We start from the raw sequence: 26710 nt of genomic DNA, 5'->3' as shown, positions 1-26710 counted from the left end.
TATACTTATGAGATAGTATACATAAGGGGAGGGGTAATATAGGCATAGTTCTGTTTAATGTAAGTTAGGGTAAAGGGAACAAAAGTAGATTTTGATTAAAACTGCACTTTATAAAAGGAGGTAAGTATTTAACTGTATGAGAGAAATACTGATGGATATTATTGTTTGTTCTACTTTAATAACAGCTGAAAAGAAGATTGAAGTCATTTTTATCTTTCCCCCTTCTTTTCTTTTTTCCTCTTTGAAGTTAACATTTCTTTCTTATCTCTATTATTTTTCCTTTTGCTCTCCATAGTATTTGACATACTTGGATTTGTTTTTTAAAAAACAGTAAATAGTAAAACAGTTATATAAACCATTACATCTTATGTGTGGGACTGATAATTTCTTTTTCCTAATGCACCTGGGACTATGCCCATTTGCTACAACTGTTTCTTTCTCTTCTGAAAAGTCTCCAAGAGATCAATAGCCAAAAGATTTTTTTCCAGGCTCTAAATTCAACCCTTGAGTCTCCTTGTGGAGGAAAAAGCAGGGTACTACTAGTACTACTACTACTAGTAGTAGTAGTACTGCTGCTGCTACTGCTGCTGGTGCTGCTACTGCTGCTACTGCTGCTACTACTACTACTACTACTACTACTACTAATAATAATAAGTGTATGAAGCAGCTGAAATTCTATCAGTAATTCGTTTCAGAGATTTGGATAGCCCCCACTTTATTTCATAAAGATTTAGAGGGGTCTTGATTCTGATCCCTTAGTGTGATTGCAGAAGGCTGAACATGTAGGAAGTCCAGGTATAAAATACAGATCCAGTGGCATTAAAAAGTGATGTTATTTAAGTTGTGTTTCTCTTCAAAGAAATTTGGTGTAGATTGGTTCATTTGAGAAGCTCCGCTGGTCTGTGATTTTTTGTCAGTCATATATTAAGTTGTTGGTATTATATGCTCAATATATTTAGGATTATAAAAGTAATTAAAAGCTAGAAATGAAATGCTTCAGTAGACACGCAGAGTGAAATATGAATACTTTTTATCAATTTGACTCCCTTTAGATTTAAAGTCATTATTTTTGCAATAAAAAACTAAGCAGTTTATCTGCTGTGCTGAACTTCCTCCTTGAAAACCCTTAGTAATATGCAGATGTTAATATTTAGCCACAGGAGGGCTCACCAAAATTAATAATGCTATAAAGAAAGACGCATGTATTTTAAAAAGAAAACCAAAGCAATAAGCATCAAAGAACCCTAGACAAAAAGTAAGCAAATCTTATTAGGACAGATACTATAGACAGTAAAAAAGCAAATGCCTAATCCTGTTTATTTCTGGAGCCTCGGCTCAATTAAAACTGAATCTACATGAGGGCCATATTTCAGATCTCTTGCTTAGGCCCCTCCCACACAGCTAAATAAAATCCCACATTTTCTGCTTTGAACTGGAATATATGGCAGTGTGGACTCAGATAACCCAGTTCAAAGTAAATATTGTGTGATTTATCACCTTAATATTCTGGGTTATATGGCTGTGTGGTTTCCTTCCCGGGTTTGACTCTTTTACAGCCACACACACCCTTTTATAATCTAAACCGAAATCGGTTTGGAAAGTCACACAGAAACCTTATCAGGAAGTCCCATTGGTATAAGGGGTGCTTCTGTTCCACATTGGTTTATTGGTTTATTTCTGGTCACACCACTGCAGTGGCTGTGGATTTTGCATGCACACGTTTCTTTTCTTTCTTTCTTTCTTTCTTTCTTTTTTTTTGGGGGGGGGGGGGCGTCATTCTGACCACCCACCTGAACTCCCATTGGATTGGGTGCATATGCATATGCATACCTTAAATCACACACATTACCTCTTCCTCCTCTATTTAGCTCCCTGACTTTTACATTTCATTCCCAGGAAATTGTATGTAGGGTTGGCATTATATGGTGCAATCTTGCCCATGTCTATTCAGGAGTAAGTTCTATTGCAATCCATAGTGCTTACTCCCTGGAAAGGGTATTTTAGGCATTGCCCCATGAGTCCTCAACCTATTCAGAAGTCAAGCAAATATTCAAACACCAATATGCAAAGTTTCACACATATCTGGAGTGCAAAGGAAAAGAAAGAAGTCAAACATGGTACTGATTCTTCCAGCCCTTTAAGGTGAGCAAGAGACTGCATAATGCATCTCCGATGATGCTGTGCCACCCACCTACTAATTGGTGACCATATATTCCATCTGGAATGAAACTTAGGTAAGGATTTATCATTTCACACATTTCACTTGTGCCTGGCTTAAGCTAGTAGCAGAAGCAGCTTGCAAGGATCCCAAGTCCGTCACAAAGTCTTGCATTATGCCATTCTGAGTTCTGGTACTATAAGACTGCCAAAAACAAAAGGGAAGTAATTGAATAAAAAGAACCAGTGGATTGTAGTAGTGTGAATGTTGGAGAGCAGGTTTTGAGTCCCTGTTCAGCCATGGGAAAACCTACTGCGTGCTCTTGGGCACACTCTCTCATCCTTAGAAGAAAGCAATGTAAAACTTGCCAATAAAATCCTATGATACTGTCCCTATAAGTTGAAGTTGAGTTCAAGTTGTGTAATAATAAAGTTGAAGAGAAGATGGAGTTGAAGAGAAGATGGACCTGTAGGGTTCCTAAAAAGCAGACAAGAGGGAGGCAGATTTTCCAGAAAGGTTTTCTTTTCCTGCTAACGCTCCAAAAGACAATAGAGTTACTTTCAATAAATTGACTAATTTGCTGGCAAAAGGAGCTCTCTCCAAACTAATTGTGCTTTGGTTGGGATTGGTGCAATTGCATCGACTCAATATTTTAAAAATATAGTAAAGATATACCATAATGTTACACTGGTATTGCAGGCCCTTTCTACAATGCCCTATATCCCAGGATCTCATCCCAGATTATCTGGCAGTGGAGACTCATATAATCTAGTTCAAAACAGCTAATTTGGGATCAGATTCTTGGATATAAGGACAGTGTAGAAGGGGATGTAGCGTCATTGTGCCCGTTTTGCAGAAATGTGGCTCTTTCATCCCATCCAAGTCCAATCTCATGTGTCAAAATCTTAGTTGTTTGAGTTCAGTCTAATGATGATACTAGGAAATGAAATTTTGCATTGAATATTCTAACAGCAATTATTGCCCCCTAGTGTTTTTCTTCTCTTCTCTTTCTTCTCTCAGGCATTGTTCTTAATATTGTATTGGTGGGGAGGTAGAAGGGAACATGTGGGAGAGAAGAGACATAAATATGCTTTGTAGTTGCTTTTAAAATATTTTTTAGAAGTTTGATTCAAAGATTATTGATAAAGTGATCTTAATTCTAGATAATGTGATAATTATACATAAAGTTGTTTATGTTGTGCTGCTGGTATGCCTTTTCAGAGCCTCCCAAACCGAGACAACTTTGTGTAATCTGTCTAATTAAGTGGATTTTTCACTCTTAACATCTGAGCAGTCTTTAATTGCAAAGACATTCATTTTAATTAGATTAATTTTCATGCCCTACTTTTAGGCCCTAGTTGAATGGCATGTGGCTTTACATTTTGATGTGTAAAGAAGGCACAATAGATCTGAAAATGGTGCGTTTGGATCCAGCACGCCCCTGAAGCTCCCTGATTGGTCCAGGAGCCCAGGGGATGGGAGGCTCCTCCCATCCTCGCCCTGTTGCCCAATCACAGCGGGGAACATCAGAGGAGCCGGGGCGGGAAGTTTGAACTCTGGGTTTTCAAAAATTGTATAAATATGCCTGCATCACTGTGCTCCTGCATGCTTGTAGTAGAACTATTCCTACAATGCATCCGATTGCAGCTGAATCGCTAATAAAACACCTCGGTCGCTGAAACTTCTTCCACTTTGGTGAGGATTTATTATTTTTAATATTTTTATCGCTGAAATTGGCTTCCCTGGCCTCACCAAGGTTCCAGGACTCTCTTTGGTGCGGTCCTCAGGGATCTCCTCGGCTGGGGAGACCCTCCTAAAAGCAGCTCGATATCAGTGTCAAGTAGAATGGTCCCATTGAATCTTTCAGAATAATAGCCCAACATTTGTGTAAATTTATTTGTAAAATAAGACTATTCTGACTGATGGGAACCAGCATAATGTAGTAGTTTGAGTGCTGGACTAGGAATCCAGGAGATCAGGATTTGAATCTCTGCTTCTCCATGGAACCCTAGTGGTTAGCCTGGGTTTTCATGGTGAAACAAGGGTTCATATTTGTTCAGAGGATATTTGCCTTTGCCTCAAAGGAAAACAATTCCAAATCTTTTTGAACAAATCTTGTCAGGAAAATCCTGCAATACAGATTGCCTTAGGGTCACTATAAGTTAGAAATGTCTTGAAGATGCCCAACAGCAACAACAAGTTCTGTCTAGCTATAACAACTGGATTTAAGTAAAACATAAGTCTTTAACTGTTCTGTAGTGCCTCCACTTGCTTCCTTTCTCTGTGATTGATATTGTTATAAAGAGACAATTTCTTTCTAAATCCATAATAGGTAAAAGTAAAGGTTTTTCCCTGTCATTAAGTCCAGTTGTGTCCGACTCTGGGGGTTGGTGCTCATTTACATTTCTAAGCTGAAGAGCCGGCTTTGTCCATAGACACCTCCTAGGACATGTGGCCGGCATGACTGCATGGAGCACCGTTACCTTCCCACCAGAACTGTACCTATTGATCTACTCACATATCCATGTTTTTGAACTGCTAGGTTGGCAGGAGCAGGACCTAACAGTGGGAGCTCACACGGCTCCCCAGATTCGAACCTGCAACCTTTTGGTCAGCAAGTTCAGCATCTCAGCACTTTAACCCACTGCACCACCGGGGTCGTAATACTGTACTATTATTATTTTGCAGCCACCTCCAACCTGGTTTTCTCTTCTCACTCACCCCCCCCCCCCGCCCAATTATATCTCACCCTCTGTCTAAAAATCAAAAGGTGACATACAATAAAATCAACATGATAAGTTAAAAGCAATCCCAATAGTTAGAATGTCCTTAAATGTAACTCTAAATTTAAAGCTAAATGTTAAAACAGTTTAAAATCATACATGTATATGGATCTGCATAAAATTAGTTTAATTATGTTTTCATGATAGAATGAAGCAATGTAGGTACCAATTATTGGAGCTGAAATTCTTCTTTCTCATGTTAAAGAAGGTGAAAGAAATGAGCCATAGGCAGTTGAAGTGGTATCAAATTGTAACTGGACTGTAGACCCATATCAAATTGTAGATGGACTGTAGATCCATATCCTCAGTTTCTACACCTGCTATCTGCTCTTTAAGGAAGAATGCAACCTATCAATGGCAATTCATCAATTGACAGAACCTCTTCCTTATCAGGATTCAGCTTCCGTTTATTAACTCTCCTCCAACCCATTATAACATCAAGTCAAGGCACAACTATAGCTGATAAAAACTAAACTGGCATTTTTTTCTTTTGATGGTGACTATTTTCACTTTTTACAAACATGCAACAGTGCTTACTATTACCTGATCTCTGGAACATGGGAGTTGAAGTGCAGAGAAAGAGGCAAATAAAAATGCCCACTATGAATCTGTACAAACCTTGGGATCCCCAGAAAAGGTCCTCCTCTCCACCCCACCATCATTGGGAGTTGAAGGCCAAAACATCTTGGGACCCACAGGTTGAGAACCACTGGTGTAGAGGGTTCAAGATCAGCTGGCCACATGTGATGACCTAGTGTGGGCCCATTTATTCTTGACCAATTGACTGCACTGCATAGAGAAACCTCAATGAATATGTTGAACCCCCACAAGATGGCAGCAAGATGGCTTGTTTATTTCCACATAAATGGAAGTAGCTAGCTGACTTGTAAAAAAAAAAAGAATGATATGATCTTGCTCACACTTTTCAGAGGATGCTCAGCCACATGTCACTCTGTCACTGGAAGTACATTGGAACTTCCAGCTTTAGGAGACTGGATCCTACTCTGAGTAGCTTTAGATAGACTGAATACGCACACACACCAAGAGTTTTCCAATGCACTTTCCTGTAAGGGGATTTAGGACATTTCATAATCTTTTCTGGAAATATATTTTAATAAATAAAGAAATTTATTTGAACTGAAGGAACTGGCTGGCTTAAGAATGAGGTACAGATGTAAAAATGTTTTGATATATTTCACATTCCATGAAAATGTTAGTTGCTAAGACAAATGGTGAATAAATCCAGATGTCACTTATATTAAGAGAGGGAAAATCAGGAAGAATAAAATATCCTGCAGGGTAAGTTCAAACCTATACATAAATTTACTAATAACTCTTTGAATTGGAACCAAAGATGTTTCTACAGAGAGAGACCGAGAAAGATTGAGAGAGATTGAGATTGAGATTGAGAGAGAGAGAAAGATAGATAGAGAGAGAGAGAGAGAGAGAGAGAGATGATCGGATTGGCCGAGTGGGTGAAGGTGGTGGTTAATGCCTCCCTTTGGGAAGGCAAAATTCCAGCCAGCTTAAAACAAGCTGTGATAAAACCGCTGTTGAAAAAACCATCACTGGACCCCACTCAATTCGTCAACTATCGGCCTGTTTCCAATCTCCCCTTTTTGGGCAAAGTCCTGGAACGTGTGGTGGCCTCACAACTCCAGGTATTCTTGGTAGACACGGATTATCTGGATCCGGCACAGTCTGGCTTCAGGCCGGGACATGGTACCGAGACAGCCTTGGTCGCCTTAGTGGATGATCTGCGCAGGGAGCTAGACAGGGGGAGTGTGTCCCTGTTGGTTCTGCTGGACCTCTCAGCGGCCTTCGATACCGTCAACCACGGTATCCTTCTGAGATGCCTCATGGGAATGGGCCTTGGTGGCATTGCTTTGCAGTGGCTCAGGTCCTTCCTAGAGGATCGTACTCAGAAGGTGTTGCTGGGGGACAACTGCTCTACCTCACAACCATTGTCTTGTGGGGTCCCGCAGGGTTCTATATTGTCCCCCATGTTATTTAACATCTACATGAAGCCGCTGGGAGAGATCATCCGGAGTTTCGAGGTGCGGTGTTATCTGTACGCAGATGACGTCCAACTCTGTCACTCCTTTCCACCTAGTACTAAGGAGGCTGTTCAAGTCCTGAACCGGTGCTTGGCCGCTGTGTCGGACTGGATGAGGGCGAACAAATTGAAACTGAATCCAGACAAGACAGAGGTACTCCTGGTCAGTCGAAAGGCCGAACAGGGTATAGGGTTACAGCCTGTGTTAGACGGGGTTACACTCCCCCTGAAGACGCAGGTTCGCAGCTTGGGTGTGACCCTGGATTCTTCGCTAAGCCTGGAACCCCAGGTTTCGGCGGTGTCCAGGGGAGCATTTGCACAATTAAAACTTGTGCGCCAGCTGCGCCTGTACCTTGGGAAGTCTGACTTGGCCACGGTGGTCCATGCTCTGGTTACATCCCGCATTGATTACTGCAATGTGCTCTACGTGGGGTTGCCCTTGAAGACTGCCCAGAAGCTTCAGATGGTCCAGCGCTCAGCAGCCAGGTTGCTAACGGGAGCGGCACTCAGGGAGCATACCACTCCTCTGTTGAGCCAGCTCCACTGGCTGCCAATCTGCTAACGGGTACAATTCAAGGTGCTGGCGTTAGCCTATAAAGCCCTAAACGGTTCCGGCCCCACTTACCTCTCCGAACGCATCTCCTCCTATGAACCGACTAGGAATGCCTTACCTGTAGACATCAGACAGGCCCCTTCGTTGTTGGCGTTTCGGAGAAAGGTTAAGACTTGGCTTTATGAACAAGCGTTTGGCTAAACAGTGCAACTCATAGAATCATAGAATCATAGAATCATAGAATCAAAGAGTTGGAAGAGACCTCATGGGCCATCCAGTCCAACCCCCTTCCAAGAAGCAGGAATATTGCATTCAAATCACCACTGACAGATGGCCATCCAGCCTCTGCTTAAAAGCTTCCAAAGAAGGAGCCTCCACCACACTCCGGGGCAGAGAGTTCCACTGCTGAACGGCTCTCACAGTCAGGAAGTTCTTCCTAATGTTCAGATGGAATCTCCTCTCTTGTAGTTTGAAGCCATTGTTCCATGTCCTAGTCTCCAAGGAAGCAGAAAACAAGCTTGCTCCCTCCTCCCTGTGGCTTCCTCTCACATATTTATACATGGCTATCATATCTCCTCTCAGCCTTCTCTTCTTCAGGCTAAACATGCCCAGTTCCCTAAGCCGCTCCTCATAGGGCTTGTTCTCCAGACCCTTGATCATTTTAGTCGCCCTCCTCTGGACACATTCCAGCTTGTCAATATCTCTCTTGAATTGTGGTGCCCAGAATTGGACACAATATTCCAGATGTGGTCTAACCAAAGCAGAATAGAGGGGTAGCATTACTTCCTTAGATCTAGACACTATGCTTCTATTGATGCAGGCCAAAATCCCATTGGCTTTTTTTGCCACCACATCACATTGTTGTTTCATGTTTAACTTGTTGTCCACGAGGACTCCAAGATCTTTTTCACACGTACTGCTCTCGAGCCAGGCGTCCCCCATTCTGTATCTTTGCATTTCATTTCTTCTGCCAAAGTGGAGTATCTTGCATTTGTCACTGTTGAACTTCATTTTGTTAGTTTTGGCCCATCTCTCTAATCTGTCAATATCGTTTTGAATTCTGCTCCTGTCCTCTGGACTATTGGCTATCCCTCCCAATTTGGTGTCATCTGCAGACTTGATGATCATGCCTTCTAGCTCTTCGTCTAAGTCATTAATAAAGATGTTGAACAGGACCGGGCCCAGGACGGAACCCTGCGGCACTCCGCTCGTCACTTCTTTCCAAGATGAAGAGGAAGCATTAGTGAGCACTCTCTGTGTTCGTCCACTTAACCAATTACAGATCCACCTCACCGTAGTTTTGCCTAGCCCACATTGGACTAGTTTCCTTGCCAGAAGGTCATGGGGGACCTTGTCGAAGGCCTTACTGAAATCCAGGTACGCTACATCCACGGCATTCCCCGCATCTACCCAGCTTGTAGCTCTATCGAAGAAAGAGATCAGATTAGTCTGGCATGACTTGTTTTTGATAAATCCATGTTGACTATTAGCGATGACTGCATTTGTTTCTAAGTGTTTGCAGACCGCTTCCTTAACAATCTTTTCCAGAATCTTGCCCGGTATCGACGTGAGGCTGACTGGACGGTAGTTGTTTGGGTCATCCTTTTTTCCCTTCTTGAAGATTGGGACCACATTTGCTCTCCTCCAATCTGCTGGAACTTCTCCCGTTCTCCAAGAACTCTCAAAGATGGTTGCCAATGGTTCCGAAATGACTTCCGCTAGTTCCTTCAATACTCTGGGATGTAGTTGATCTGGCCCTGGGGACTTGAACTCATTAAGAGCGGCCAGGTATTCCTGGACGACTTCTTTCCCAATTTGGGGTTGGATGTCCTCCAATCCCTCATCCACTCCATCTTGCTGAGGTTGAAGACTCTCTTTTTGTGAGAAGACCGAGGCAAAGAAGGCATTAAGTAGTTCTGCCTTTTCCCTATCCCCTGTCAGCATTGCCCCATCTTCTCCGCGAAGAGGTCCTATCGCCTCCTTGTTTTTCCTTTTTCTACTGACATAAGAATAGAAGCCCTTTTTATTGTTTTTAATGTCCCTGGCAAGCCTGAACTCGTTTTGTGCTTTAGCCTTGTGGACCTTTTCCCTACAGCTGTTGGCTATTTGTTTGAATTCTTCTTTGGTGATTTCTCCCTTTTTCCACTTCTTGTGCATGTCTCTTTTGTGTCTTAGCACAGTTAGAAGTTCTTTGGACATCCATTCTGGCTTCTTTGCACTTGTCCTATTTTTTCTCTTTGTTGGCACGGTTTGCAATTGCGTCTTGAGTATTTCACTCTTGAGAAATTCCCATCCATCCGTAACTCCCTTGTCTTTTAGTATCTGTGTCCATGGAATGCTGCTCAGCGTTTCCTTCATTTTTTGGAAATCAGCTCTCCTAAAGTCCAAAATGCGGGTTTGACTTGTCTTAGTTTCGGCCTTCCTTTGTACCTCAAATTGCAGGAGCACATGGTCACTTGCCCCTAAGGATCCTACCACTTCGACCGCATCGATCAGGTCCTCCGCATTTGTTAGGATGAGATCAAGAGTAGCCAATCCCCTTGTTGCCTCTTCTACCTTCTGGACTATGAAATTGTCTGCAAGGCAAGCGAGGAATTTGTTGGACCTTGTACTCTTGGCCGAGTTTGTTTTCCAGCAAATATCGGGATAGTTGAAATCGCCCATGACTACTACATCTCTTATCTGTGCCTGTTTGGTCAACTGTTGGCAGAAGACTTCATCAAGTTCTTCCTCCTGGCTTGGGGGTCTGTAGTAGACGCCTACAACAACATCTTTTTGAGTCCCAGTTCCCTTGATTCTTATCCAGATGATTTCAAGCTGGTTTCCCAGATTGCTGTCTTGAATCTCTTCTGCAGCATATGAGTTTTTGACATATAAGGCTACTCCGCCTCCTCTCCCCTTTGTTCGGTTTCTGTGAAAGAGGTTATACCCCTCGATATCTACATTCCAGCGATAGGAGTCATCCCACCAGGTTTCAGTGATGGCTATGATATCATATTTGTGGTGTTGTGCTAAAAGTTGGAGTTCGTCTTGTTTATTTCCCATGCTCTGTGCATTAGTGTAAAGACATGTGAGCCCCTGGGATCTTCCCTTGAGCTGTTTAATTGGGATTATTGTGCTTTTGGTACTTGGTCCTTATTGTGTTTGTGCAGCCCTCCGTTTAGCCTTCTGGCGATTCCCAGACATTATGGGTAAAGTAGTGTTCGCAAGGCTGTTGTCCCCCTCCCCCGGTGGACCTAGTTTAAAGTGCGTCTAATGAGGTTTGCGAGTCTGTGAGCAAAAAGGTGTTTTCCTACTTGTGTGAGATGCACCCCATCCCTTGCCAGTAGGCCATCCTCCTGGAAAAGCAGGCCATGGTCGAGGAAGCCAAAGTGTTCCTCCTGACACCATTTTCTAAGCCAGTCATTGACCTGTACTATTTTTCTGGCTCTTGTGGGTCCGTATCTTACAACAGGGAGGAGGGATGAAAAGACCACCTGCTCCTAGAGCTCGAAAATCATTTGTGATCTTTTGAAACGTATGCCTTGCAGTATCATTGGTTCCTACATGAATCAACATGAGGGGAGGACGGTGATAGGGCTTGAGGAGCCTGGTGAGCCTCTGAGTGATATGGTGTATTTTTGCCCCCGGTAGGCAGCATATTTTCCCTTCGTGGTCAACTGTGAATCGCACATATGGTATTTCCTGCGCCTGCGCAGACAGTTCGGAATCTTCTAGAAAACTTATTAGACACTTTTAGGTGGTAGCCACGCCCACTCTCCCCTTGAGAGTATATATAGCCAGTGGGAGGGGCTACTACCTCAGATCTTTTCATCCGCCGCCATTGCAGCAGCTAGGAATCTTTCTCTCATTTTTCTTCATTTTTGACTAGCGTTTATGGACTGCGTGAATTTTTGCCATTTCATTTTTATTTGAGTTTAATTTTATTTTTTATTTTGTCATGGTGATGGTATGTTGACCACCACTTTCTTTAAGACGTGTCCCTCATGTGGAGGGAAAAGCCGCCCGATGGATGGGCTTTTTGTGTCAGCGATGCCTGAGGAGAGGCCTTGGGGTATGATCTGGCATCTTCTGCTGCCCTTTCTCACCCTTTGGACGTGTAAGAGTCATCTTATGGCTGGCTCATCTCTTGAGCAGGCCTTTCCTTTCACCCACCCACCCTGCGCCTATTTTCAGGGGAGTGGTGTTTGGGCCTACTGCCCCGGTGGGGAATACTACCGCTAAGGGGGCCATTTACCTTGATACAGTTGAAGGGCCTCAGTACTTTCAAGTGTTTTTGTATCGTTGGATAGCCGTCTGGCCTCAGTCAGGCCCAAGGCTAAGTAGCCCAAGGTGGCTCCACCGCCTACCGGGCAGAGAAAGGCCTCTGAGTGGGCCAAACAGCCGAAGAAATCTAAAAAGGAAAGGCAAGTGAGGCTGTGGCCTTAAAACTCCTCAGCGCTGCCCCTGGTGGCTGTTGCTACTGCGGCAAAAAGCGCGGGTTTTTTTTCCCGCCCTTGCCGAGGAAATGTGAGTGCGCACAGCCACTGATTCTCCCTGGGCTGCCCCTCGATGCAGGGAGCGTGCGCTGTCGAGCGCAGATTGTGCCCGGGCTGCCCCTCGATGCAGGGTGCACCCCGGTGCCAGCCCATGGGTGCGCGCTCCCAAGCGCAGATCTCGCTCGGGCTGCTCCTGAGGCAGGGAGCGCCCCGAGGCCGGCCCCACGCGCACAGAAGCAGCGTCTTCACTTGGCCTGAGCCTGCCCCTTGAGGCAGGGAGTGCCCTAGTGCCGGCCCCTGGCGAACTCTAAGCCCCTCACCAGAGTGGGGCTTCCTTTGGGGCCACCTACGGCTCGATGCCGCCCTGGGCGCCTCTCACGGGCCCGGCAATCGCCCTGGCGCTCTCATGGAGACCTCCCTCGGGCTCGATGCCCACCCGGGCGCCCCTCCCGAGCTCGATGCCTGGCATCCCTATCGGTGGCGCCAAGGGAAGCTCCCTTCGGTACCGAGCACTCCTGGGGACGCTCTCAAGGCCACTCACCTCGCATCTGCTCTTGCTGTCCCAGAGGCCTTCCCCCTCGCATTGCAGGCCCCGGCCTCGAGGCTCTACTTTCTCCTCTTTAGGCTTGAGGAGCCGATACCGGGCTACTTGCAATGGAAGCAGATCCCTTTGGTCCCTTTGCCGTTCAGGCACAAGGTGGATGGGGTCTCCCAATAGAGAAGGGGCCCTATGGAGGGCCTTACTCCTCCCACCCCCCCAGTAGGACGGGCTTTGGCAGTGTTCCCTGCAGGGACACTACTGCTACTTTAGACCTCGGGCTCCATTGCGGGGACGTGCCGCCTTCCCTGCCACTCAAATGGCAGCCTCCACGTCCATGGTTCTCATTTCCACCCTCATGGCTGCTCAGCAGGCTTCAACTTCAACAGCGGCCTCTAGAGTTCATTTGTGGAACTGCACCAAGGCCCAATTTCTTCTCATTTCAGTCAGACCTTCTTACTCCCCCTGGTGGCGAGTCTTAATGCTATTGGTTTATCATATCAGAAGTGAATTGAGAATACAGTTATAATGTAGTTTGAAACACAAACAAGTTATAAACTTGGCACGATGCTAATGTCCTTTGACCACAAGCTGGCTACTTGGAGTGCCTCTGTTGTGCGTATGTCAGGGATCAAGCTTCATTGTGGTGAGTTCTCTGTGGTATGCTCTTCTCCACACCGACATGTTGTTGGCTCCTCTTGCAGCCCCAATTTCTCTTAGGTCTTAATGCTGACTCTGAGTCTTTGGAAAGCACCCCAGAAGCTGTGGACACTTCACATGAGTCAGAGAACCCTCTTCTGATGCAGTTAATGTCTTTCAGCTGTTATGGTGCATATGGCAAGGCTTTGAGCTTACCCACATTGGAAGCACCTATCCCAGTGGGTGGTCCCATCTTCCCCTTAGAGCAGCAACATTCACCGGCTCCTGTAGTATTACCTTTGCTATCCATTCTTCTCACATTGCTCTCACCTCTGCCAAGTGGGTGGCACATCCGTGCGAACCTAATTCAACCATCGTGGACGTGGCCCAGGCCTATGGCCATACCACCTTGAACACGCCCAATCTTGTCTGTTCTTGGAAGCTAAGTAGGGTTGGGCCTGATTAGTACTTGGATGGGAGACCGCCTAGGAATGCCAGGTGCTGTAGGCTTACTAAGAACCCTTGTCAACTCCATCAGACAAGGAGAGGTGACTTTAGGGGGAGAAAGGTGCATGTTTTGGCAGGCTTATTCATTGGCCTGGCCCACTGTGGACATATATGGGGCGTATTAAATGTTGATTTCGTCTAAAATTGCCCCCTATCTAGACCACCTGTCTTGGAACAGACAAGAGGCTGAAACATACCCAGGGATGCATCAGACATCCCACAGATTCGGTTTTCAGTTCACCCTGAAATGTCCATGATGATGCCTTCAACTCTTGTCCTCCTTCACTTGGAGCTAGTGTATTCTTTCTCACATTGAACTTTAAACACCCTCTTAACGACCTGTGTGGAGCATGTGTTGGCTCTTCTGTGTTGGGTTTGGGACTACAGCCCTTGGCCTCAATCTGGCATGGCATGCCTGGTGCAAAAGGCTATTAAGGGTGGTTACCCTATCAAGTTTGTAATCTGGTGTGCTATTAGTGCTTGACACCTGCTTCCCCTCCTTGTGGGGAGGCCCAGGCCTTGTTGTGGAAGGAGGTGATCGGTCACCTTCAGTGTTCTTCTGTTCCCTTTTCTCCCATTGCTCCTGAGTGTCTAAGAGGGACGACGACTAGCATCCTATTGTGGGCCTAAGGGACATCAACCAATGTATCAGTTCTCCCAAGCTTTGGATGAGATCGTTTTCTACGATCCTTCCCCTGTTAATTAAGGATGTTTGGTTTGCCAGTACAAATTTCAGGGATATTTATTCCTTAGTAGGTCCCGTCCCTTCAGGATAAGGGACCAGACCTTTTTGTTTGATATTCTGTCATTTGGGCTTCCAGTTGCTTCTTTTGCTTTCATCAAGTATATGGCTACTGTGCTGGCCCATCTTGCCTCAGTTGCATCGTAATTTATCCACATATCAAGGACTGGCTATTGCTAGCTAAATTAAAACCCTTACTTTCTTTTCATATCTGTTTATGCTGTATCTCCTCCAGTTCCTAGGTCGGGTTGTCAACAAAGAGAACATGTGACTACAACTACAACCACGGGACCGCATTCATGCCTTCGACACTGTCTATATAGGCATGGTTCTCAATTCGATTACCTTAAGGATGATCCTCATACTTTCTTTGAGACCAGGAGAGGTGTATTAACCTCTAGTTGTTTACCCATCAAAACAATATCTGTGCCATTTGCCCTTCGGATCAACAAATTCCTCCAAGAATTCTAACCATGATTTCCTCCCTTTGGAGTTGGAGGGCACATTTGGTGGGCTTCACTGCCCGAAGAACTTGGCACGGGACAGAGTCCTCCAGACACATAAAGCACTTCAAACTGTTGGCCGTCAAAGAGCCCTTTTAGATACTTGAATCATTGCTATTGGGGCCTGTAGTCCAGGCCCTCACAGGCAACATTACCACCAAATTCTTATAAACAAGCAGGGTGATACACACTCTTTCCACTTCTGTCATTAACCCATTTACCTATGGGACTGGGGTGTTGACAGATAGATCCACCTTGTAAAGGTAAACCCTGTAGACAAGAATACATTAACTGATCACTTGGTAGGACACTGGTCACCCATCATGAATGGTCCCTCTGTCCTGATGTGGTATGGTGTATACTCAGACTGTGAGGCAACTTATTACCGTGTGGTATACCCCGCCATACTCAACCCCGAAGGGGACTTAAGGCAGCTTTACATATATGCAATTATTTGATGGCTTACAATTTGGATAAACTTTTAAAAATAGAATTTAAAACACAACAGGCATTAAAAAACAAACAAACAAAAAAAAAACCCAAAAAACAAAACAAACAAAAAAAAACAACAAAAAAAAACAAAACAAAACCCAAAAAACAAAACAAAAACAAAACAAAACAAAACGAACATTACTTTCACTATTAACAATGCTATCTGCAATCGTGTCCAGCCAGTCCCGTAGTCAGTGCAAGTAATTCCATATTCACCTATTGCACTACAACTTGGAGATAGATCTAGTCATGACAGATGATATGGCCAAGCACTCCTTTTGTTGTATCAAGTCAGCCGCTAAATCTACCACGGGGCTATTTAAGAGGGGCGCTTTCCTCTGATGGGACCCATTGCTTCCTCTATGTGTTTCTCTACTGGTTCTCTTCGCAATCTGGTGGTGTCCAGTCTACAAGTGGACTACATAGTCTGTATTCTCATTGCCCCTTGGTGGTTGCGCCAGCCGTGCTTTTCTTCCCTCATTGAGATGTCCTGGGATGAGCTGGTGAACATATGGAATCACTCAAACCTCCTCACGTCTCAAGGGGACTGAGTCCTCCATCCCAACTCGGATTGGTGGACATGTCAGTTGAGTTGGTCAGACCTGTTCCTCTCTTGTCACAACCAGTGAGGATTATAATAGAGACAGCCCAAAGAGCCTCCACTAAGTGCTCTCGTATCTACAATGAACCCAGCTTCAGCCTTTGCTGCCTTAGGGAGGTTGACCCATTTTCAACACAGATCTTTCTGACTGAATTTTTGCTGTCTCTTTTGGATTCAGGCCTCTCCCTACCTTGCGGCCATATCTTGGTTTAAGAGTAAAGTGAATTTCCGTCATGCTTCTCAGACCTTTTGTTTAGTCTATTTCTTCAGGAGTTCAGAAAAATTAACCATCTGTTGTTCCCCTTGCCTTGTCTTGGAGCTTGGAGATTGTGCTTTCTCCTTGATTAAGGTTCAATTTGGGCTTTTGGCTCATGCGGACGTTGGAAATAACTTCTTTGCTCTGTTACCTTGACGTGTCGGGTGAGTGATCTTCACTCATTTTGGGCAGATGCGCCCTATTATGATTCACTTGGACAAGGTTGTGGCACACACTGACAATACCCTTTCTAGCCAAGATAAGCCCATGCTCCTATTTGTCTCAGGAGATAGTTTTACAAACCTTCTCCAAACCCTCCCTCTTCCTTGCATCAGATGTCAGGAGGGCATTGGTTTTTTGATATTCACAGAACAGCAAGACTTGGGAAAGCTCCTAGGCTGTTTCTAAAGTACTGGGAGGATGCCAGTGGCCTCCCAGTGTTTCCGCAACTATTGTCTTCAATCATCTCGACGGCTCATCTGACTTATCAGGTGACTGGTCGCACTTTACCTAGGCAGGTTAAGGATCATCCCACTAGAACTGTGGTAACCTCCACTGCCTTTTTGAGGGGCTTTCTTCTGGAAGACCTCTGCTGGACAGATGCTTGGTGTACTCTGTTCACCTTCATCATGCATAACAGGGTTGATACCTGCTGTCATAAAGGTGTATTCTTTGACAGAGCAGTCCTCTTTGCGGTGGCATGACGCCCACCAGCCACATTAGTAGCTCGCTAGTCTACCATATGTGCGATTCACAGTTGACCACGAAGGGAAAATATAGGTTGCTTACCTGTAACCGTAGTTTCCCGAGTGGTCACCTGTGAATTCGCACATTCCCGCCCATCCTCCCCGCTGGTGTCATGCCTCAGTCCTTCAAGCTGCTTCTCGCGGCGGAGGAAAGGATCTGAGGTAGTAGCCCCTCCCACTGGCTATATATACTCTCAAGGGGAGAGTGGGCGTGGCTACCACCTAAAAGTGTCTAATAAGTTTTCTAGAAGATTCCGAACTGTCTGCGCAGGCGCAGGAAATACCATATGTGCGAATTCACAGGTGACCACTCGGGAAACTACGGTTACAGGTAAGCAACCTATATTTCTCGAGCCATCCCATCTGGTCTGGAAATGACAGCTTCCGTTCCTCTAAGGAGGGAGTCGCCTACTACCAAGACCTGATTACTTTCAGAAATGACAGGGCCCCTTTTGTGCAATGTAGTGTGTAGGTCTCCAGAAAAGTGATCCTGTTGGTGTGAATTGTGTAGGTAAAAAGTGTTGTCCTCCTCCTCGACATCCCCGGTGCATTCGTCAAGGACAATCCATTGAGATTCGTCCAAGAGCCTATGGTTCTCCTGTATGTGTTCCTGTTGCTCCTGGTCTATGGTTGGGGATGGTACACCTGCAGGATTGTGCAAGTGTGAATGTTGTGAAGTGTTGTCCCAGTCAGGGCTATCCCCCGCACACTGATCAAGGATGAACCACTGATCAGTATCTAAGCCATTCTGGTCTTCCCCAATATGTTGTGTTTCTTGGTCAGGTGCTAGTTGTGTGAGAATTTGGAATCTATTGTGTAACTGCAGCTGAGCGGAAGTATTCTGAGGAGGCTTCCGGGTCCTATGTGTCCTTCTAAGGGTGACATTTCTCCAAGCCTGAGGGTTGTCCACATCTGAGGTGCTGTTCTGTTGAGCCTCCCCGTAATGTTGGTGTGATATGGGCTGCGTGTCTAGGACAGTGTGGTGTGTGGTGTCTAAGAACAGCTCAAGTTCCTGAATGTCCTTAAGGGTTTTAATACGGTCCTCGAGTTGTCGTATCCTGTGTTCCATGCGAGTGATCTGTGTACACTTGGGGCAGATGTAATTGAGTAATTGTAGTGTGAAAAAGCTGAACATGCCACAGCTTGTGCATGAGACGGGAAGTTTTCGTGTTTGTTCCATCTGGAGGTTGCTAATGACCTCCTCTTGGTGTGTGTTTGATGTTGTCTGTATGCAGGGGTGAAAGTATAGGTTACTGAGTGTACGAGTTTGCGCGCGCTCCGTCAGGCACGCGGGACACTGGTTTATATAGGATAACCAGGAAGCCCTGCCTCTCAAACAAAGCAGTTAATTTTTAAACTCAGGAAGCCCCTCCTCTCAAACAAAGCAGTTAATTTTATACTCAGGAAGCCCCTCCTTTCAAACAAAGCAGTTAATTTTAAACTCAGGAAGCCCCTCCTCTCAAACAAAGCAGTTAATTTTAAACTCAGGAAGCCCCTCCTCTCAAACAAAGCAGTTAATTTTTAAAATTTAAATTTTTAAATTTTTAAACTGAACACAGAAAGACGGTAAAATTGAACATAGGAATGGCACAAGGATTATGAGAACAGATCTGATTTCATTGAGGCGTTATGATATGAGTTGATAATTGTTGTTGATTTTGTCTGCTGTATATGATGTGTTTTAATTGCCTATGACATTGTTGTGATAACCTGTATTGTGTAAACAGCATTGAGTCGCCTGACTGGGCTGAAAAATGCGGTATAGAAATAAAGCAAAGCAAATAATAATAATAATAATAATAATAATAATAATAATTTGCACCAGGAACAATTTATCTGTCTTTTTTGTATCCATAAGACTCTTTATCAGCACCTCAGTTGATATTCTTCCAGGTGTCTTTCTCTCCAGCTTTGGAAATTGGAAACATTATAGCCTGAATGCTGGACATCTGCATAAAGCTTGAGGAAATGTTTGTGGTATTTTGAACTTCAATTCACAGCATACAGAGTTTTGGCAACTCTGGGAGCTGTAGTACAAAATTACATTTATTGCCTATTTGGGTTGAGTACAGCCAAACCGATCATTCTGAGAGTTTATTTCAACATTAAATGCATAAAATGTATGGAATATCATTGCACAGAGAAGACTGGGACTATGATAAAGGGCTAATATGGATCTTGTCTTCCGTTCTATAACAAATATATTCCATAAAGGAAGAAATTAGGTTTAGCAGAAGTAAGCAATCTACAGCAGAATAACAGATTGGATCATAAAGGTTTATCAATATTGGTTTTGTGGCTGTGTGGGTTGGGATTTCTTGAAAGTAATGCATCATTTCTTTTCCTTTGCTTAGCGCCTTGTTGAAGCTGCAGAAGAGGCTCATTTGAAACATGAATTTGATGCCGATTTACAGGTAAACAAACTTTGCCATTTTAAGATGAATGGGTAAACCCAAAAACTAAGTTCTGTATATAGAAGGAATTACTTTTCTTGAAAAAATCATTTATAAAATGCTTCCAGCTCACAGAACCGAAACTGTAAGAGCTATTTGGCAGCGAAAGTGAGTGCCTCAGAACATAGATTCTCCGTCTTTGGAGATCTTTAAATAGAGGTTGGATGGCCATTTTGTGGGAGTGATTTAGTTGTGTAGGCTTGCATGGCAAAGAATTGAATGAGATAGTCTTCAACCTTATGTTGGAAAATATCTAGGTGTAGCTGTAGATATCAATCTATTGTTATGTTATATACTTTATATCACATGTAGTATTACATATTTTAGTTGCTCTTTATTGTGTGTTTGTAAGTATGTTTATATGTACACAGAGTTTTTTTTTGGGGGGGGGGTGTTGTGTAGTATTTCTTGTAAATGTTTAATGTTTTTAATTTTATTTGTGTGAAAATATCAAATTGCTGCAATCACTAACAGCTTCTCAATCATGTCACCACCAGTAAATTCTATTATTTTCCAGTTCCTAATCTATCTATTCAGCTTTCATATTGGCTTTTCCTCACAAAAATCAATTCAGTAGAAATTCTAGGGTAGTGGCATGATCCTTAACACAGGACCTGTTTGAACTAACCACAGACATCTACAGAAAGGGCCTATGAATAACACAGCTTCTTATTTGAAAGAAATAAATCAAAATAGGAGATAGGCTTCCCTATCTTACTGGAATTTTGTAGTGTGTGCTTGATTAATAGGAGAACATAACTTTCAAGTCTATCTGGATTTAAAGCTTTAAACTGCTCCTTCTGGCCTTGACAGATTTTCTATAACAACTCTTACTTTAATGCTGGGATTAAAGAACTTTCTAAGCATCTTGATTCACATTTTTTTAAAGAGCTGTATCACTGTTTCCATGGAAATCAATACTTTTCTATATGGAACTATACCAATGCTGGAATGGTGCATGCCCATTCCAAAAAGAACAGAAACAAATATGCACGTATGCACACAGATATATATGAGTTAGCATGGTGTAGTAGTTTGAGTGTTGGACTATGACTCTGGAGAACAGAGTTTAAATCCATACTCAGTCTCAGAGGAAGGCAAAGGCATCACCACACTCCCCATCAAATCTTGACAACAAAACCTTGTTATGTCAGAACCGCTCTGAGTTACTCAATGAGGGAGAGAGGGTGGGGTATAAAACCAAGTAAATAAATAAGTTGCCTTAGGATCATCATGTCAGAAACAACTTAAAGGTACAAAACAATAAATATATATGTGTACACACACACACACACACACATGGTGCGGGGCTTCCAATAGGCTCTTATCCATACTTTGTAGTCCTATTTTGAGTTTTAATCTTGTCTGTGCTACTCATTTTGAGTTTTCATCATGTCTGTGCTTTCATGTCTTTGCCACTCATTACATCACAATTGCCTCCTTAGGAAACAAGGGTTCAAGGTGGCTCCACTTCATGAGAACAGGGACTCAGAGCAATTGTGTTGGTTGCCCTGGAATTTTTCTGTTCCAGAGTTCAACCAGAGTTCATCCAGAGCTTCAACAGAATCACCTGCTCTGGCAATAGGAAACTCTCCAAGAGCTATCATGAATCCATCTGGATCTATAAGTTTCTTGAGACAGACCAACTTAATGATCTCTGTAACCTTGCAAAGATTCCTGTGAATCTAAATCCCTCCAGTTAGAGATCTGTCTATGACAATGAAACTATAAAAATATCCTCTCTCACTCATCCTTTTCTGGCTCAGAGATAACAATTTCATCATTGCCTACTAGGAGATGAGGAAAGCAGAAACCAGGATGTACTGTCCCTCTAGGCTAGGATCAGTTGCAGCTGTCCAAAAGTCCTATATAGGACTAAGACTATATTATTCAGGGGAATTCAGATATAAGAAGTGACACTTTGTTCTTATCCTATTCATTCTGTAAGTGGCTGGGAGATCTTTCTTTTTAAATCAGCCTTTAAAAAGAATTCTTCCCCAGGATTCTTTTAATGGATTAAGGTATTATCTTCACAATCATCCACTCTTCAGTGTTTTCCTATTAGACTATGCGACATTGCATTATCCCATGTGCCTTTGAAGGAGTACCACTCAACTGGGGACCAGTACGCAAAGAACCTTGTTTCACAGGTAATATCTTGTGTGGTTTAAAATATAATTAACCCCCCCCCCCCATAATTTTCTTAATACTTAAGAAAATGTCCATTCATGTTTACAGGAATGCAGGATTCCTTTGCACACAGCTTTACTGTCTAATAGCATCATCCGGATTCCAGATGGGCTGCATGGCATCATGTAATCACATGGGGATCCTAGTGTTCACGGTTGTAAACGGTCTGAAAAATCGGTTTCTCAAGTCAGAAAGAGTAATACAGAGAAAAAGATTCTGCATAGTTTTCATCCAGAATTTATACTTTAAATTCTGTATATATTTTTAAAATGCACAAAAACTATGCAATTATTTTGTGTACAAAGTGGGTTTTGCACCATGTTTGAATAAAATGTGGTTTTCCATGCAAAAGAGTAAAACTCAGATTCCAATCTTGTGTTATTATAAGTATGATCCTCAATGCAAATCCTGAAATAAATGTTTTTATACTTAGGACACAGGTTCCCCCCCCCTTTTTTTTTTTCCTTTTGGTCCTGCATGCCTTTTAAGAAACATATGTATGGAATTCAATGGAACTTTGTCTATATCTTAGTTATGACTATTTTTAAGTACTATATGATGGATTTGTCTGGATACTATTCATTTTTCTGAAATATAAAGCAACAGAGTATTTTTCATTGACAGATATTATCACATTATCACAAGTAGTAATGAATAATAAAAAGCTTCATAATATCTATATACAAAAATTTGAACTCTCTCACAAACAGGGATGTGAAGAAATCATGTAGCTCTGATGGTTTTATGCAGATCTGATCATCTCAGCATGACAAGTCTGCCCTGCAAGCATTTGACAATCCTTTTGAGAACTCTTGCCTCCCTTGTGAGTCTGGGATGCTGTTTCTCCCCCTAGTGTCCTTTCCCGTTGTGAGGCTAAGCACACACAATCATGAAGCAAAACATGACAAAATTGCAAAGACAAAAACTGTTATTCTGCTGCACATTCTATGGAAATGCACAAAAACAATGTGGAAATGTGTAGATTTCCTGGGCGATCCTGTCTAATGCTCATATTTAGATTTTTTTTTAAAGTTTCCATTTACTCTACAAGAAGTCGATCAATGTTTTTAAAGAAATTGTTTTATTTTGATTTTGTTCCATGTGTAGGCCACCCCGAGTCCCTTCGGGGAGAGGCAGGGTATAAAAATAAAGTTATTATTATTATTATTATTATAAACACAAAAAAGCTTAATCCACAGCAAACAAGATTACTCCGCTGGCTGTTGTATTGGATCACACGTCAGACACTTTCCAAGTGTCTAGGACTGTGTGATATATCGGCGAATAATGTGTGCAGATCCCAGTAGGGTGGCTTTTTTCAGCTGACAGATGGTAATTTTGTCAGTGCCAATTGTGTTTAAGTGCAGGCCAAGGTCTTTAGGCACTGCACCCAGTGTGCCAATGACTACTGGGACCACCTTTACTGGCTTGTGCCAGAGTCTTTGCAGTTCAATCTTTAAATCCTTGTATTGTGTCAGCTTTTCCAGTTGTTTCTCTTCAATCCTGCTGTCCCCTGGGATTGCAACATCCACAATCCATGCTTCGTTTTTTAACATGATCATGGGGTCAGGAGTATTGTGCTTCAAAACTCTGTCAGTCTGAATTTGGAAATCACAGGGTAGTTTGACATGTTCATGTTCTGTAACCTTTTCTGGCTTGGGATCACACCAATTCTTTGTCACAGGCAGATGGTATTTGTGACACCGATACCAATGAATCAACTGAACAACGGTATTATACCTCTGCTTGTAGTCTGTCTGCGCAATCTTCTTGCAGCAGCTGAGGATGTGATCTATTGTTTCATCTGCTTCCTTACAGAGTCTACACTTGGGATCTGTTGTTGACTTTTCAATTCTGGCTTTGATGGCATTGGTTCGAATGGCTTGTTCTTGGGCTGCCAGAATCAGGCCCTCTGTCTCTGTTTTCAAAGTTCCATTTGTGAGCCATATCCATGTTTTTTCTTTGTGAGTTTTCTCTCAGTTTTTCCCAGGAACTGTCCATGAAGAGCCTTCTTTTGCCAGATTGTTGTTGTCGTTATTGTTAACGCAATTTGACATCATGGCTCAATGCTGTCAGATCCAAGGACTTGCACTTTGGTGAGGCAACAGCACAATGTCAGACCATGTAAAAGTACAACTTCCATGATTCCTATTATTTATTTATTTATTTATTATTTTATTTATTTCTGCTACTTATACCCCGCCCTTCTCACCCCCGAGGGGGGACTCAGGGCAGCTTACAAAAAGAGGGCACAATTCGATGCCTATATCCAAATACATACAAATATAAAAACAGTTACAATCATTAAATAATTAACAGATTAAAAACATCAATATACAGGGTTAGTCAAAATGCATAGGCCAATAAGCCATTCAATTGAATGGCTTATTGGCCTATGCATTTTGACTAACCCTGTATAGCACCATAGCATAGTAATAAACAATCTCATGGTCAGTGTTTCGCATTCCAAGGTCCAACAGATTCTTCATTGTTTGCCCATCATTATGGTCTTTCTCTTTTTCTTTTAGCTGCCAGAGTTTCCGAAAGCCTGGTCCCACATCCAAGTTTTCAGCTTTCTCCTGAATGAGAGGAGGGAGGTCGCTGATCTGATCTCCCCGGGGAGTGAATTCCACAGGCGGGGGGCCACTGCTGAGAAGGCCCTGCTCCTCGTCCCCGCCAGTCTCACTTGTGATAAAGGCGGGGTCGAGAGCAGGGCCTCCCCAGAAGATCTTAGACTCCGAGGTGGGGCGTATAGGGAGATACGTTCGGACAGATACACTGGGCCGGAACCGTATAGGGTTTTGTAGGTCAAAACCAGCACCTTGAATTGTGCTCGGAATTGGATTGGCAGCCAGTGGAGCTGGCATAACAGGGGGGTGGTATGCTCCCTGTATGCCGCTCCGGTAAGCAACCTGGCTGCCTCCCGCTGGACTAGTTGAAGTTTCCGAGCAGTCTTCAAAGGCAACCCCACGTAGAGTGCGTTGCAGTAATCCAAACGTGATGTGACAAGAGCGTGGACCACCGTGGCCAGATCCGACTTCCCAAGGTACGGGCGCAGCTGGCGCACAAGTTTTAATTGTGCGAAAGCTCTCCCGGCCACCGCTGAGACCTGGGGTTCCAGGCTCAGCGATGAGTCCAGGATCACTCCCAAGCTGCGAACCTGCGTCTTCAGGGGGAGTGTAACCCCGTCTAACACAGGCTGTAACCCTATACCCTGTTCGGCCTTACGATTGACCAGTAGGACCTCTGTCTTGTCTGGATTCAATTTCAATTTGTTAGCTCTCATCCAGTCCGACACAGCAGCCAAGCACCGATTCAAGGTCTGAACAGCCTCCTTGGTGACAGGTGAGAAGGAGTGACAGATTTGGACATCATCTGCATAGAGATAACATCTCATTCCGAAACTCCGAATGATCTCTCCCAACGGCTTCATGTAGATGTTGAATAACATCGGGGACAGAATAGAACCCTGTGGGACTCCACACAACAATGGTTGTGGGGCCGAACAGGTGTCACCCAATAACACCTTCTGAGACCGACCCTCAAGGAAGGATCGGAGCCACCGCAGAGCAGTGCCCCCGAGCCCCATGTCCATGAGGCGTCCCAGAAGGATACCGTGATCGACGGTATCGAAGGCCGCTGAGAGGTCCAGCAGAACTAACAGGGACACACTCCCCCTGTCTAGTTCCCTGCGCAGATCATCTACCAAGGCGACCAAGGCTGTCTCAGTACCATGTCCCGGCCTAAAGCCAGACTGTGCCGGATCTAGATAATCAGTGTCTACCAGAAACCCCTGGAGTTGTGTTGCCACCACACGTTCCATGACTTTGCCCAAATAGGGGAGATTGGAAACTGGCCGATAGTTGTCGAATTGGGTGGGATCCAGTGATGGTTTCTTCAACAGCGGTTTTATAATAGCTTGCTTTAAGCTCGCTGGAAACTCTCCTTTCTGTAAGGAGGTATTAACCATCACCTTCACCCACCCTGCCAAACCCCCTCTGGCTTCCTTGATCAGCCAGGAAGGGCAGGGGTCTAGGATGCATGTGGTGGGTCGCACCTCTCCAAGGATCCTGTCCACATCCTCAAGCTGAACTAATTGAAATGAATCCAACAAAACTGGACAAGCAGATGCTCTCGTTACATCCCCAGAGACTGCCGTTAATGTGGCGTCAAAGCCCGACCGTATCCGCCCAATTTTATCCGCGAAGAATCGAGCAAATGCTTCACAGCGAGCTGCCGTGTTATCAGGGGCCTCGCTTTTCGGCGGATTTAACAGACCCCTGACAACTCGGAACAGCTCAGCTGGACGGTTCTTCGCAGATGCAATGTTGGCGGCAAGAAATGTTTTCTGTGCCGCCGCAATTGCCACAGCATAGGACCTTAGGAAGGCATTCAGGTGTGTTTGGGCAGGGTTGGTGGGGTTCCGGCGCCACACGCACTCCAGCCTCCTCTTCTTTCGCTTCATTGCTGCCAGCTCCTTGGTAAACCAAGGATCAGGTTTAGCTCGGTTACTCGAGAGGGGGCGTTCCGGAGCGATTGTGTCGATTGCCCTGGTCATTTCCCTATCCCAGCGAGAGACCAAGACATCGACAGAGTCGCTAGCCATGAAGGTGGAGAATTCCCCAAGAGCCGTCAGGAAGCCTTCTGGCTCCATAAGCCTCCTGGGGCGGACCATTCTAATAGGTCCACCACCCCTGCGGAGGTTAGGAGGCGCAGTGAGTCTAAACCTGATCAGGTGGTGATCGGTCCATGGCAATGGAGCGATGGTCAGCTCCTCCACCCCGTCACTTTCACCCCATCCTTGAGAAAAGACCAAATCCAGTGTGTGCCCGGCGCTATGGGTGGGACCAGATACTAATTGGGACAGGCCCATGGTTGCCATGGCGGCCATGAAGTCCTGAGCTGCACCCGTAAGAGAGGTCTCGGCATGGACATTGAAGTCCCCCAAGACTATAAGCCGTTGGAAGCTTAATGCCCAGTCCGAGACCACTCCCGCTAGCTCAGGTAAGGAGACT

The 26710-nt window shown here is 44.3% G+C and overlaps 1 protein-coding gene and 1 pseudogene across 2 annotated transcripts in view; both read left to right on the top strand.

Annotated features, from left to right (window-relative positions):
* The window catches only part of CACNA2D3 (calcium voltage-gated channel auxiliary subunit alpha2delta 3), a 674683-nt gene that overhangs the window by 215338 nt on the left and 432635 nt on the right, over positions 1-26710 (top strand). For both annotated transcript variants that reach the window (XM_067463553.1, XM_067463552.1), the window contains exon 4: positions 19407-19466. In XM_067463553.1, coding sequence (XP_067319654.1) covers positions 19407-19466 — 60 coding nt within the window. The remainder of the gene's footprint in view (positions 1-19406; positions 19467-26710) is intronic.
* Positions 13597-13715, top strand: LOC137096470 (5S ribosomal RNA; annotated as a pseudogene).

Source organism: Anolis sagrei, chromosome 2 (assembly GCF_037176765.1).
Source record: "Anolis sagrei isolate rAnoSag1 chromosome 2, rAnoSag1.mat, whole genome shotgun sequence".
Lineage (NCBI taxonomy): Eukaryota > Metazoa > Chordata > Lepidosauria > Squamata > Dactyloidae > Anolis > Anolis sagrei.
The sequence above is the reverse complement of the archived record's forward strand: the minus strand, read 5'-3'. Positions and strand labels throughout refer to the sequence as shown.